Source organism: Xiphias gladius, chromosome 2 (genome assembly GCF_016859285.1).
Source record: "Xiphias gladius isolate SHS-SW01 ecotype Sanya breed wild chromosome 2, ASM1685928v1, whole genome shotgun sequence".
NCBI lineage: Eukaryota > Metazoa > Chordata > Actinopteri > Istiophoriformes > Xiphiidae > Xiphias > Xiphias gladius.
Genome location: NC_053401.1, coordinates 19485870 through 19500518, shown reverse-complemented (window position 1 = coordinate 19500518; position 14649 = coordinate 19485870). Strand labels below are relative to the sequence as shown.

Below are 14649 nucleotides of genomic sequence, written 5' to 3'. Positions count from 1 at the left end.
TGTTATCAGCAAAATGTACTCGAGTAGCCTATCGAAAGTAAAAATACTCAAAATGCAGGCAAAATGGATTTTGTCACTGTAATGTTGTTATACAGCAGATGTAGTAAAAGCATAATACTTTCCTCTGAAACTGACTAGGTACTGCAGCAAAAAATGGAAAGTAGGGGTTCCCTAAAACTGGAGTCAAGCCCAGTACTTCAGTACAGGTACCTAGGTACATTCAACTCCTGCTGGTCGTCAGTGTCTGATCCTTTGTCTGGAAAACCCGACTGGGAAGGCAAGAGGGGGATTTACCAGGAGCGTGGAGCGTCTTCAACCAACCCCGTGGCCCTCCGAGACGGGTAGAGTCTGAGCTCCCTCTGTATAGGATATAATAAGGACACAATAAGGACATGAGGCCTTCAGAGCTGTGTGCCAGGGTAACATGGCCGCCCGCCTCAGAAGAAAGAAACAGTGTGAGGAGCAGGACTTGTCCACTGAGCGCTGCACGGGATGTCCCATCCAAAGAGGGAGTCCAGCTATGATACATCATCAGAGGTTGGTATTCATGCTTCTCCTTGACTGAGAGCCAAAAATAATAATCATTCTGTATATATTTATACATGTGTATAATTGTTGCTTTAAATGTAGCCTATTATTCAGCTAACCATCATATCTTCCCGGTCTTCCATGGGTATATAAATGCCACGCAGTCAGCCTGGCTCCCTTCCTCTTCATCCCACGTACGTGTAAACCCAGCTCGGTCACAGTGGAAATCCATCCACCTCCACCTCCTCCTCCTCCTCCTCCTTCTCCTCCTCCTCCTCCTCCTCCTCCTCCTCTTCGCTGCTGCCCGTTCAGCTCCACATTAGCCGTCTCGCTCCATCTCCCCGCCGGCCGCCGGACCACATAGCCCAGCCCCAGCCTTTCGGAACGGCTGTAACGATGTAAGTGTTTCTGCGCGTTTTCTGCTGTTTGTGTGTGGCCGGGGGCTCGGGGCTGCCGGACGCCGAGGCGTGCCGAGCGCCTCGGCAGCAATGGATGCTTCGGCGTCGCCATCCCCGCGGAGAGAATCCATTTTCAGTGTGCGCGCAGTTAAACTGAATTCGAGTTTGAAACAACGGGGCACTCTACATCGGCGTTTCTCGCCAGTTGAGATAGTTCAGCAGCTATCGGGTAATATTATGTTTAGTTTAGTTTTTTTGGGGGGGGGTTAATTACCAGCGAAATTTGGATCCTCTCAGCATGTGTTACAGTTAATAGCTTACCAAGTGTGCAAAGTGCAGCCGCCGTAGCGGTCGGGCTTTTGCTTTACATTCCACCACACGGACGGGGACGCATCTTTATTTACGCCCAAATGTTGCCGTATTTCCCGCTGTGCACTTGACGTTGAGGTTATACTGTGTATGTGCAGGCAGACCTTCCCGCCGTCGGAGCTCCGATTCCAAGCGGCCATTAAGCCGTTATTTTTTTTCGAGTGTTTGCTCACTCGACCCTTTAGTGGCCTTTACAACCGAGAAGCCTCCTTTCTCACTGTGTCTCAGCATCACCGAAGTCAAGGGCGACTGCGGGGCTCGGGCCCGGCTCTTACGTAACCCCAGTCCCACTAAAATGAGAGGAGAAGAGCGGAACCAAACCAGAGGGTCAATTTACTAACAGATTTCAAACACTAACGTGTTGTGCTGATAGGACGCATCGCGGCAGTCAGCCCGTTGTGGAACAGTAAACGGATTTTTGGAGGCTAAAATGGGGCATTGTGCAATTCAGCAGCCCCATTGTCTCCTGAACAAGTGCCAGTTAGGCACAGCCCGGTTTATAGGGCCATGGAGGTGTGTCTCTTTATGGACACAAACCACCTCCCCTTGACCACCTGTTTTCCAGCGTCCATTTGACCTTGAGCTGATATCTTAACTAGTTGGCAGCCTGTGCCAGCAGGCTAAATATTACAGGACAAAACGAGCTCGCAGCGCTTTGTTCTTTGTACTGATAGCGAAGCTCAGTGGTTCCCAAACTGAGGCCCGGGGACCTTCGTGGATCTGTGTTGGGGTCCACGGGGGTCCGAATCAAGTGGTTTCATTTCATTTTCTTTCTCATATAGTACAACTCCGTGGCTGTAATGTTGCGGCTGATCAGCGTTTGCAGATTAAGATCTACCGAATGTATTGCTAATTTGGTTCAGTTATTTTTGTGGTTTTGCTGGAACAATTTTTTTTGTCTCCTGATCTGATAGTCTGATAAATAAATGTGATCCTTTGACCTTTAGTTGGAAAGTCTAACTTCCTGTTGATACTGAAACTCGTTGAGAGAGCAGTGCTGTTTATGAGGAAGTGTAACATTAAAGGATGAAATGAACTTGTGACACTTTGACAAAGTTGGAAATCTTTGTGTTTGGACAGACATAGTCATCGTTGTATAGAATACACTGGAAAAATGTAGGTGTATGATAGTGATCCTACATTGAGAAATGAATTTATTGCTATCTTGTCACTCATGTCATCCACTGTGGTCTGAAACTTTGGTTGTGCTAGTTTTTCTGTCTTTTTAAAAACAAAAATTTGTGCTAAATTTATAACTATTTTGATGTTATTTTGAGGGCGGCACAGTGGTGCAGTGGTTAGCACAGTAAGAAGGCTCTGGGTTCGAACCCCGGTTTAGCTGGCGCCTTTCTGTGTGGAGACTGCACGTTCTCCCTGCATGCCTGCGTGGGTTTCCTCCGGGTACTCCCGCTTCCTCCCACAGTCCAAAGACGTGCAGGTTAGATTATTCGGCAACTCTAACTTGCCCGTAGATGTGACGTGACAAACGGTGTCTCTGGCCTGTGATAGGCTGGCAACCTGTCCAGGATGGATGATGTTATTGTGCAATAAATTACAGCTGTAGTTAGGCCTGTCACAATAACTACTTTTGTGGGACGATATATTGTCCCAGAAATAATTGCGATAAACGATATTATTGTCATTTTAAGACCAAGTTATGCCACTGATATAATGATAATATAATAGCACAATAATGCAAGTACATCCTTTCAAAGAGCAATGACCTTTAACTACTTAAGAATTTTCACACATCAGAATTGGAACGTGAAAATTATATTAAAATATCCCAAATAAATTAAACATAAATAAAGTAAAACCACACACCCAAAACCAATAGGATGGACTTCTGGGCTCTGTTAGCAAAAATTGCACTTAAATAAATATTACACATTTGGCACAGGGATATAGAGAGTCATTAACTCCTAAACAGGCAATATACGGTTGTATTGGCAGTTTTTTTAAACAAAGTCGACAAACTGGCTCATTTGCGTTAATGGGCTCCTCTCTCATGCGCCTTAAACCCAAAATGTTCCCACATTGAAGTAGTGGAGTGCGGCTTTGAAACCAAGTCCATTTGGACTTATTTTTCCAGACTTTCTGGCTGGAATTATGTGGTCATCAGGAAAAACACCCGTTAGCCTCGAGTAACAGGTTATCTTCACTTCACCTGGTTGACTGTAGCGGTTGCGGTGTGTGTGTGTTTGTGTGAAGGAGCTGCCTGAGCCCCGCCTGCAGTGAAACCCCGGCACGGAGAGCAGACAGAAGTAGCGCGACCAGAAACGACAGCAAAACGTGTCTCAGCACATTTTTTTCTGTGAAAAAAAACACTTAGTCACTGCTCCCAAGTCTTACAATGATAGTGAGAATTGGAGCCTGACCGATACTGGATTTTTCGGGCCGATGCAGGTACCGATTTTAGTGGGTAAAAAGCTCTGATAACAATATATCGGCCGATATTCTTTATATACATGCATCGTTGTTCATTAATTTTTAAGCAATGTATTTCATAAACTAGTTAGCAACTTACCTCGAATTCAGCGCTTGACTCCACGCCACTGTCTGCTCAGCTGTGATGGGTACTCTGCTACATGTGCTGCAGACATTGCTGAGAGTATTGTAAACAATGGAGTCAGACAATGCTGAACAAACCATGTGATGGCAAAATTTCTAAATTACCCCAAGCATCTTATTCTAAATTATGCGCTGTCAAAAAAGAGTTATGACATTGGTGCATAACAGACAACATATACGCCGATACCGATATGTCTGCGATGGGCCATTGTCAGATGATAAATTCGTCCAACCGATATATCGGTGTTTATTTTGGCGTCACATTGGCTAAAATGTTGGTGTAATTCTTATGTAAAAAATCGTGTAAACACAACTGGAAAGTCAGCAAAAATTATCGAGGTAACGTCCAGTATTGTACGATAAGTCGATAACGTAATTAACGCGACATTCCTAGCTGTAGTCAGTTGTAAAAACTTTTATTGTTTAAGAGCTAGCTGATAATCAGAAAATGTAATAAGTTCCTGTGAAAAAAATGTGCACTAATAAACATGCCCATTTCTGTGTTATTTCTGTGTTATTTTGCTGTTTAAAAACACAAAGTGGCAGGGCTGGGGTGATACATACAGTAGTCTGACTCGGAGAAGAAAAGTTCTTTGAGTGCCATAGCACAGGTAGTACTGGTCAAATTATTTGGTATTAGGTCTACGGAATTTAGTTACTCATTTCCTGAACTTTCAGGGAGATAGCTAGTGAGTGGACCTTGAATGATTTGGTTTGAAAAAAAACAAACAAAATTATAATATGTAAAAAATATGTGGGGTGTACTAAACAGGTTATATGCGTCTTGAGTTTGGACACATGTATTGTGTTTGTGTAACTTGTGTTTTTGCAAGTGTACTTTTGTGTATATTATGTGTATTGCATATCTGGGTACAGAGACCAACAAACAGAGACAGAGTGACTGTTGCAGCTGAGATGTTCTGTATCTGTCCACTCAGTCTATGGTCCATTATGTCCAGATTGGTCGTCCAGGGGGACAGGCTACTGGATTTGGGGAAATCATCTCCTCCCTCTGGAACTGAACAAGCCAAGAATGAGCCAATCTGTCTCATCATCACGGGTTTATTACTAAACGGATAATGAATCCGAACATGGCAGCCCATTCAGGACCATTGACAACTGCTCACCCAGCACACACACCAGACAATCTTCTTCTGTCTTCTTTCTTTCTCAGTCTGACTGAGCCTGATTAACGGCCCAAACACATGAATAGCATGAAAATAATAACTTTATGCAGCTTTTGTAATATAATTAGACAAGGTTCAAATTGTTACTGTTCAGGGGTCATTTTTAGAATGTTCCTCTTGTCCACTCATTGTGGGGGTCCTATGTCTGCAATTTTGACTGTGACCACTACACTAGGGCTCCTTATTACAGTTCAGTACTACATCCAGTCCTCATACAACAAGTAGTTGATAGCCTGTCCTTCATTTTCTTCTTTTCTCTGATTGCTTTTTGCCTTTGGGGCAACACAAAAAAAATATGCCTTTACCTTCACAGATCAACTCAATGTGTGCCTCAAAAACCCAATTTTTCTTCTGTGATGATTATATTGCACCACATGATCGGAGTTGTTAGAGAGTGTGCTAAAATCCACTTGGTCATTATGCATATTGACGCATAGACATGAGACCTGGGGCAATACAACAGGACTGAATAGAGCTTGGAACTGGCCTGAGTCAGAACTAACTCAGTAAACTAACCGTGAGGACCAGTGAACACCTCTAAACCAGTGCATCATGTTGCCTTCTGCAGCGCCCCTAAATGAAAGATTTGCGAATGTTTGAGAAAGTAATGTGAAATTAACTTGACATACCTTTAAGCGTTTGGGGAGGGGACAAAAGTAGGACGTTTTGTAATACTGCACATGCTGGCTTTAATTCATACAGTGCTTCTTAGTGTCTCTGTCTAGTTGCCCCATTACAAGAGAAGGTATTTCAGTTATGTGGTGTCAGTAATGTTTTTCAGTTCACAGATCTACGACTACTTCGGTTTCATTTGGCGTCATGCAACATCGCACACCTAAGAAGAACTCCTTATTCCTGTGATAAGTGTCAGACTCTGCATCAGCCATCTGGTGTCAGAGGATGACAGCATCAGAGATGATAACTACTGTCCGTGTACAGCGAAACTGCTGTACAGACGGATATGACAGTGGCCATGATAATGTACGCAAACACATCATGTATGTACAGATTAGCATGATGTTCGAACAACTTTGTGTTGATGTTGGGACAGTGATAATGCTGTTACCGAAGGTGAAGAAAATGATGGCAGAAAAACTCCTGATAAGGCTTCAGTATATAAACTGGACACCGGGTTTTAGTCAGTTAGTAAGTTGTTGATTTCTGGGTCTGGTTCCTGCACTTGGACTCTGTCATGATGTCTCGCTTTTTGATGCCCATCCGTGCCTCTTCCTGTAAGTGATTGTAAGCATGGTCATACATTAATGGTTGTAACTGCTTGTATTTCTGTGTCGGCAGCCTACAAACCAAGATGGGTTGTGTTGTTGGTTGTAGACTTGGTCATTTTGTTATTATTTACATTTGGGCGGATTCTCGTATGTGGAGGATTATGTGTGTTATGCTGAATAACATACTTTATTTAGAAAAACTACTGCTGGTCCTGAGTGTTAACTAATAATCAATAAGTCGATTGACAGAAAATGAATCGCTGGCAATAGTGATAATCAGTTAATGCTTCGTTTCGTACTTCATTGTGAGGATTTGCTGCTTCTCTCTGTTTTATAACAGCAAACCGAGTATCATTGGGTTCCCTAAGTGCTGGTCAGACAAAACAACACATTTGAAGATGTCAACTTGGGCTCTGAGAACTTACGATGGAGATTTTTTAGTTTTCAGGCATTTTATAGACCATTTTATGACCGTGAATCCATTAATTGAAGAATTGGTCCACGGAATCATGGATGTTGACAATACTAATTAGTTGTAGGCCTACTGTTCACTCACATGTTTTATGATTGTGTTGGTGGAAATAAGTATTGAGGCAACTGTTGTTAGACTGTGAAATTAATAACCTGTTTACCTTTCATTCTTCCCTGTTGACCCCCAACCCGCTGAGGGATAGCTCTGTGTCTCTGGGACCTTAGACATACGTGTTGCTACACTAAAACATTTAGGTACAATATTGTTAAACAGTCCACAGGCTGTTTATTGTATGAAAAACAAGGCTTGGAGGCTGTATAACACTAAATAATGTCTGTCTGGGCTACTGTGCTGTGGGGCCTGCTCACTAGAACGTGTCCTCTCTGTGTCTCCCTGCAGCTGTGATCATGTCCTCAGTTCTGCAGAAGCTGATCAGCCCTCTGGCCAGCAGCCCCGCTGAGCCTCCCAGGAACAAGGTGACGGTGGTCGGGGTGGGCCAGGTGGGAATGGCCTGCGCCGTTAGCATCCTGCTGCGGGTAAGACACAGCAACGCCCTCAGCAGCAGTTTTATTACAGGAGAAAAAGAAGAGAGTCAATGGCCATACGTGTCAATTATGTATATGTAATATACATGCCAATGTACAGTATTCTTCCCACCAGTATCCATTATCCAAAAGTCACATATTTGGCCTTATATTCCACATACACCGATCAGCCCCAACAGTAAAACTGGTAGCTGGTTTTAATGCCACGTCACAGCTGGGTGTGGTCTGATATGGTCTGTTCTGCAGCTGTCACGTAGCATTGTACTATATTGCCATGATACATCACAGCTACACAGGGTGTGTAAAAAGCATGTTGTCATCACTCGTTGGCAGAGCGATAGGGATTATTATATCAGATGAATTCACTCTTTACAATTGAAATTGTAAATATGCCTTTTTAAAATAAATATTTTAAACATGAAGGTATTTGTTGCAGAGTAAAGCATGTTTTAAAAAATACAGTACATGTATGCTCACATACATGTTAAATATGTAACTAATATTTCTACCAATATTTTTTATAAAGTATATATTTATGTATTTGAATGAGCTGAATTTTCATTTTAATATATTTTGCACTTGATACGCAACAAACTTAAAGTTCTGTGACAAAATGTTCATTTTTAAAATGCCTTATGACCAAAAAAATTAAAAATGAGAACCCTACTGACAGTGTTGTTGAAAGTTCACCCTATTAAAACACTCTGGACATAAGAAACAGACAAAACACTGATGGGCTGAGAAATTTTTTTATCCAATACAAATTTATTGGAAATAAAGCCAAAGACCTTGATCGACCAGTTGCCCCAAAACAACCGGATTTAAACTGATTGGCAAAAGCCACACACTGTCCACAAGCTGTCCACACTCTGATTCAAGCCGTGTATAAACAGAAGGTTGTATTACAATTGTAGGAGAAAGAGGACCCCCACAGATGCATTTAGCATGATGTCTTCACTTTCCGCTGTTACATAAATCCCAACAGGCAGAAGCACACCATTATAACAAAGCGAATACATCAATAAATAATGAATAAATGATAAACAAATGAAGTATAACTGTCATATTTATGATCAATTAAATCCTCCTCTTTTACTGTCTTCATCTTTCTCTCCCCCCCTGCGGTCAGGACCTGTGTGATGAGCTGGCTCTTGTGGATGTGATGGAGGATCGTCTGAAAGGAGAGATGATGGACCTGCAGCACGGCAGCCTCTTTCTCAAGACCTCCAAGATAGTCGCTGACAAAGGTCAGGAACTGTTGTCCACGTACTGCAGCACTGTACGCGTTAGCTCTTATCCTTCCCTGAGGAAAGACGTCTCTAACTATCACGCCTCAGATCTGAAATCACTTCCTGAGGTCTTACAGCTGAGCGGTCTGCCCAGGTTGAGCTCTCAGATCCGAGGCTGTATCCTGTCGTGGCCGTTAAACAGAGCCGTAAGAGACCTTGATAACTGCTCTGCTTGTACACGAACATTGAGCGTGTTGTTATTTAACGCTGTCTGTCGGTGCGAGAGCAGTGACTGCTTCTGCTATCTGAGGTCGTGAGTGATTACAGCTTTAGTGCAGGCGGCCCCGGTGGGAATGGAATCTCCTACCCTCATGCGAGCTTCTTTCATTAACTGCCTGTCAGAGCTCAGGCTCATTTTCATGACGGCCTGTGTATCACAGACGGTTACTCAGTTATGTCATTCATTCATTTATACATATGTGCATTATAGAGCAATGATGATAAAATGTATAAATCTTTCGTTTTCTCCTCCTCCAGACTACGCAGTGACAGCCAACTCCCGCCTGGTCGTGGTGACGGCTGGTGTTCGCCAGCAGGAGGGCGAGAGCCGCCTCAACCTGGTGCAGAGGAACGTCAACGTCTTCAAGTCCATCATCCCCCAGATCATCAAGTACAGTCCCAACTGCACGCTCATCGTGGTCTCCAACCCGGGTAAATATACTAATGCACACAGTATCATCTTTTGGTGTGTTTGTGTATTCTACATATCACTAACCCCTGGGTGTAACACACCCTCCACAGTTGATGTGCTGACCTATGTCACCTGGAAGCTGAGCGGTCTGCCAAAGCACCGTGTCATTGGCAGCGGCACCAACCTGGACTCAGCCCGCTTCCGTTACCTGATGGCCGAACGCCTCGGCATCCACGCCAGCTCCTTCAACGGCTGGGTGCTGGGCGAGCACGGAGACACCAGCGGTGGGTAAACACAGAGGACACACTCGGTTATTTATCATTACTTAACAATCATAGGAATGTAGCATGTTATAGTCTATATAATATAATGTTGTCTGCAGGGAATCATTCAGGGTACTTCTCTGTTGAAGCTGCACTGAAAGAGTGAGTGGAATTTTACATGAAAATCATGCATAGCACAGTTTTAACTGTGTGTTTGTGTGTTTTGTTTTTCCAGTGCCTGTGTGGAGCGGTGCCAACGTGGCTGGAGTCAACTTGCAGAAGCTGAATCCTGAGATCGGCACCGATACTGATAAAGAACAGTGGAAGGCCACACACAAGGCTGTGGTGGACAGGTACGCTGCGTACGCTCTCCTTAGAGAGCAGTTTGAAAAATCTCTGAAATGTCAAATTTCTCCTCTAAATCACAGAGGTAGGGTAGGTCCTGGGTGGGCCTATGCCAGTGCCACCCATTTGACAGATGGATCAGTTACTAAAATGTATGAAGTAGGTAGTATAGGTCCAGCGGGAGCCAGCGGAGGCCACTCAGCCAGCGGGCAACAGCAGGGTTCATCAAGTCAAAAGCATACAAGAAAACCAATGGCGATGACACCAGCTAACTCGTGTAAAAGCTAAATGTATAACATGCAACGAACAGAGCTCTTAGTGTAAGTTTTTCAAGAGACCACACCGTAAAAAAGAGAATGAGCAACGCTGTCACTGCCACCCACGTGTTAGAGGTGCGCCCAACTCCGAACCGACGGCCAGGTGACATGGCGGAAGAAGCCTTGCAACAGTCATGCTCACGGCACACTGGGCCCGGCTGGCCTGCTTCTTGAACTCCTGTTGCCTCTAAGTCAGCATGTAGCCCAGGTGATTGACAGACTAACTGACCCCCGGGCAGGAAAAGATTCAGCCCGTCGACCCACACTTCAGTAATTCCCCACTACGCAATCCGTGATTGATAAGGCAAAGGAAGAGATATCTATGTTTCTATACTTTACAATCGAAGCCCTGACCGTACAGTGGGTCAGGATTGGCTGGCCATCATTTCTTAAATACTCTACTGTACGTGAGTTAATGTAGCTGCCTAGGGCTTTGCATTGGCAGTTTTGGCCAGTGCTGTTCTGGTGTTTCTGTTAATGAAACGCTTTGTTCAGAACTAGCATCGTCTCTTACACTGTGTTGGTGTTACGCATTATGTCTGTTTGAGAATTTTACAGTCTGCCGTGCATGTGCCCAGTAAAAGTATTAGCATGAAATAAAACCTGCAGGTTTGATTATGTTATCTTAATAGGGTTATATTATAGATGATGTAATAGGACAGAACTGAGGTTATCATCTTCGAGGCTTATTTTAGACTCATAGGTGTCAATTCAATCCCAGCTACGCTACTGATCTAAATATCTTTTCAATACCCTGCATTTACAGCTTTTCACTTCCATCGCACACTTGTAGGAGTCATGTGTTTTGAGTAACTGCTAAACATCCAAATTAACATCCAGTAGCCTGGACTAACCTGTCTCAGCACAAAGGTATCTATAGAGAGCCAAAGTCTTGACGTAACGTCCGCTTTAGCCTCTGTTCCACTAGCTTCAGTGACTCAAAACAATCGCTCTTTAAGGGTTTCTTTTATTGGATTTTACAAAACGTGAAATGTGTTTACTATTCATATTGCAACATAAATGAGTATCTACCACATAACTTGCTATTAGAATTTAAACTCCTTGATATTTTAACAAAGTTAAAGCTGCACAAATAAATACTGTCATATAAGAAATCGATCAAATGACTACATGTAATGTGACGGATTGTTCTTGTAGCGAAAAACCCAAAGAGAATTATCAACTCCAGCAGTTCTCCTCAGATTGACAGAGCGTTCTAGCCTCTTTCAGCCTATTGTTTTGGTGTTACAGCCCCTAGCATTACTGCTTTGGTTCACTGCTGGAGCTCTGATAGTGTTGTTTCCAGCAGCAGCAGGCAGCTGTTTTCAATGAAAAACCTCTAAAAAGCCACCGTCCACTACCTGCTCAGTAGCAAACAGCGGACAGGCGCAGCCAGAGACCAGCTGGTGAACATAGCGGAGCATTTAGCAAGGAAAGAGCCAGATGTCCGATGCGTGTGTCGTTATTTAACGCTGTCTGTCATTGCGAGAGCAGTGACTGCTTCTGCTATCTGAGGTCGTGAGTGATTACAGCTTTAGTGCAGGCGGCCCGGTGGGAATGGAATCTCCTACCCTCATGCGAGCGTCTTTCATTAACTGCCTGTCAGAGCTCAGGCTCATTTTCATGATGGCCTGTGTATCAAAGACGGTTACTCAGTTATGTCATTCATTCATATATACATATGTGCATTAAAGAGCAATCAGTTTAACTGGCTCTGACAGCCACCATCATTTTTATTAGTGGGCTTTCATCATTCGACTTGTGATGTGTTAATTGACTATCGTTGAAGAGCTCGTGTTACTACGTTTTCCTTACTTCTAACTATAATCATTAGTACGGCATCATCACTTAAAAATACACACTATGAAGTAGTAATAGCTAATGCGATTGTAGAAAGAATCTAATGAATTATATTGTTTAACGCACATACAGAAGACCATACAGTATCATTTCTATAAAAAAGGTTGCTCTATTTGTATATTTGTATGTTTACATTAGGGTCCGAAAGTCCACGACCACTTTCCCCGTTCTCTTAAATGCACATGCAGCATAGCAGGCCCCCGGTGTCTTAACACCACAAAGACACATATTATGTTAACAGAGTACTGTGTTGTGTCCCAGTGCCTACGAGGTGATCAAGCTGAAGGGTTACACCAACTGGGCCATCGGCCTGAGCGTGGCCGACCTGACTGAGAGCATCATCAAGAACATGAGCCGGGTACACCCTGTCTCCACCATGGTCAAGGTCAGACACACATAGACACACCATGCCAGCACGCACACGTACACACATAAGCAGGTCCCGTTTACTGGACCCATAATAATGCCTGGATTTTCTTATAACTCCTGCTGCTGTGGAGCTTTAGCGGGGCTTATTCCCAATCAAATTTGCAATGAATAAAATTACAACAAAGCAACTCAGAAACAATGACTATGGAGTCTTCTGGGCCCCAGGGCAGTTGCCTACTATGCCTGGTTGCTAGTCTAACCTTGCCCACGACCCAAAGCCTAAATAAAGCAGTTGTCGCTTATGGAAGCTATGGTTGCCTGATTATTTTTGGACTTGTTATCACATGGTCACAGCCTTCATCCATTCTCCTCTGCCATTACTGCACTTTGTTATCCTCCAGTATCCAAAGGACACTGACAATGAAGGTCTGAAAGCAACACATACTGCACCAGTTCTCAGTGGGAATGTCTCATTTTTCTATGAGCAAAATCTTACGCCACAAGAGTTATTTCAAAGACGGTAAAACCACATAGGTATTTGACAAATAGGGGCTTTAGGTCAGTTATTATGTTATTATAGTAGCAAATCTGTTGTGGCTGATTGCTCGAGTGCGTATACTATACTGTCTCACATCTTGTGTATTTTTGAAGAAATAGTTCATCATTTTGGGAAATATGCTTAATTTCCTTCCTTCCTTAGAGTGATATGTTCAGTTACTAATCCCATGTCTGTGCCTTCAGTACGGGGCTTGAGTCAGAGTGCGGTTAGCCTAGCTCAGCATGAAGACTGACATGAAGGGGTAAACAGTTAGCCTGGCTCTGTCCAAAGTTCAAAAATACAGCTAACGTGTTGTTTTCATTTGTTGTATCTGTCGGACACTTCGTGGTTTTACAAGCAGTGACATGCTGGAACTACTTGACTGTTTGCAGCTTCCTGAAGTCCTGTCGTCGTCACAGTGAGGTTCCCGGGTTTGGTACCGTCGTGCCTGTAAAGATACCAAAACCGAAACCAAAACCTGCGCTCGCGAACTGCATCTCAGAACCCACACTGTAGCCAGAGACACAGCAGAGCAGTGCTGGCGGACGGATAAACTGCTGTTTGTCAAAGAAAATAGTTCCAGCACGTAACTCCCCCTAAAACCATCTTCTCATCTTACTCTCAGAAAGAAAGGACACAAGTCCTAATATTGAGTAATAAATATTTCCCTAAATGTTGAACTATTCCTTTAACGCCCCCCATATAGCTAGATGCCTATATATTGTGTCAACGTTTGCGAGTGTCTTAGAGCCTCGCCCCCACCTAACTCTGCGTATGTGTGCGCGTGCTTCCTCAGGACATGTATGGTATTGGCGAGGAGGTCTTCCTGTCTCTGCCCTGCGTGCTGAACAGCACCGGCGTGGGCAGCGTGATCAACATGACCCTGACCGACGCCGAGGTGGCCCAGCTGAGGAAGAGTGCCGACACGCTGTGGGGCATCCAGAAGGACCTCAAGGACATCTGAACCTACCTGCAAATATAGCACACGCCCTTCATGCAGAGGCCTGTCGACACGCACACACACCTTTCATAACGTCCCTTTCTCTTAGATTGTATTGCTCTTATTTTAAAGGATAATATCAGTGTTTTTCATGAAAATTGTCATCGGGCCTGATATGGCCATTCTCATGTCAGTGTTGTCAACGCCTACTTCCTGTCAATCACCTGTCACCTGTGAGTCTAAAAACACTTGTATGATCCTTTGAAAAAATAAGCACATTTGCTCCCAAACAGCTTGTAGACTGAAGTTACTGTGTTACTGTGTTTGTGTTAGGAGATGAAAGACGACCTCTGTAGTGTACACTGTGTTTCAGATGTTTAGACCAGGATCAAACACAACCCTCAAAACAGCCCAAAGCGTCAGAGTCCTCCTCCACCACTTACTGCACTGAGTCGTTGATTAAATTCCCTGCAAGGAATCACTGAGAGAAAGAACTAGAGAAAGACCCTAAACATCCAAAAGGACACTGCTTTCCTCCTGCATTCATCTAAAAGTGGTAGAAGTAGGACAGTAGAGAGGCGACTGCACACTTAGGGTAACATAGGTTAAGTTGTGACATTGTGAGTGTGACGGTGGTCGTTCTTCCCCTCTTGTGTCCTCGGTGTTAGCAAAGGGAGAGGAGTGGTTACGTCCAGCTCGGGTTGCTGTCTTCAAACAACGTTTTCTTACTGTTGGACCTTTGTGCTGGAAACTGTCGGAGACAGCAACATGTAACTTAATAAACTGAACTTCCTGAAGGGT

General features: G+C 43.8%; 2 protein-coding genes across 3 annotated transcripts in view; one reads left to right on the top strand and one right to left on the bottom strand.

Moving 5' to 3' along the window:
- The window catches only part of LOC120797704, a 15193-nt gene extending 14375 nt beyond the window's left edge, over positions 1 to 818 (bottom strand). Inside the window, exons 1-2 of the mRNA XM_040141554.1 lie at positions 648 to 818; positions 295 to 561 (exon numbers count right to left, since the gene is read on the bottom strand). Of these exons, the coding sequence (XP_039997488.1) occupies positions 295 to 561; positions 648 to 717 (337 nt within the window). The 5' untranslated portion in view covers positions 718 to 818. The remainder of the gene's footprint in view (positions 1 to 294; positions 562 to 647) is intronic.
- On the top strand, positions 805 to 14649 carry ldhba (lactate dehydrogenase Ba). 2 transcript variants are annotated; one of them, XM_040141545.1, is made up of 8 exons: positions 805 to 926; positions 7151 to 7287; positions 8426 to 8543; positions 9063 to 9236; positions 9327 to 9500; positions 9715 to 9832; positions 12263 to 12386; positions 13705 to 14649. In XM_040141545.1, the coding sequence occupies exons 2-8, from the start codon at positions 7159 to 7161 to the stop codon at positions 13870 to 13872; spliced, it is 1005 nt and encodes a 334-aa protein (XP_039997479.1). In that variant the 5' UTR covers positions 805 to 926; positions 7151 to 7158; the 3' UTR covers positions 13873 to 14649. The 2 variants fall into 2 exon arrangements, with proteins under 2 accessions (XP_039997479.1, XP_039997472.1); XM_040141538.1 differs by lacking the exon at positions 805 to 926 and adding an exon at positions 1002 to 1155.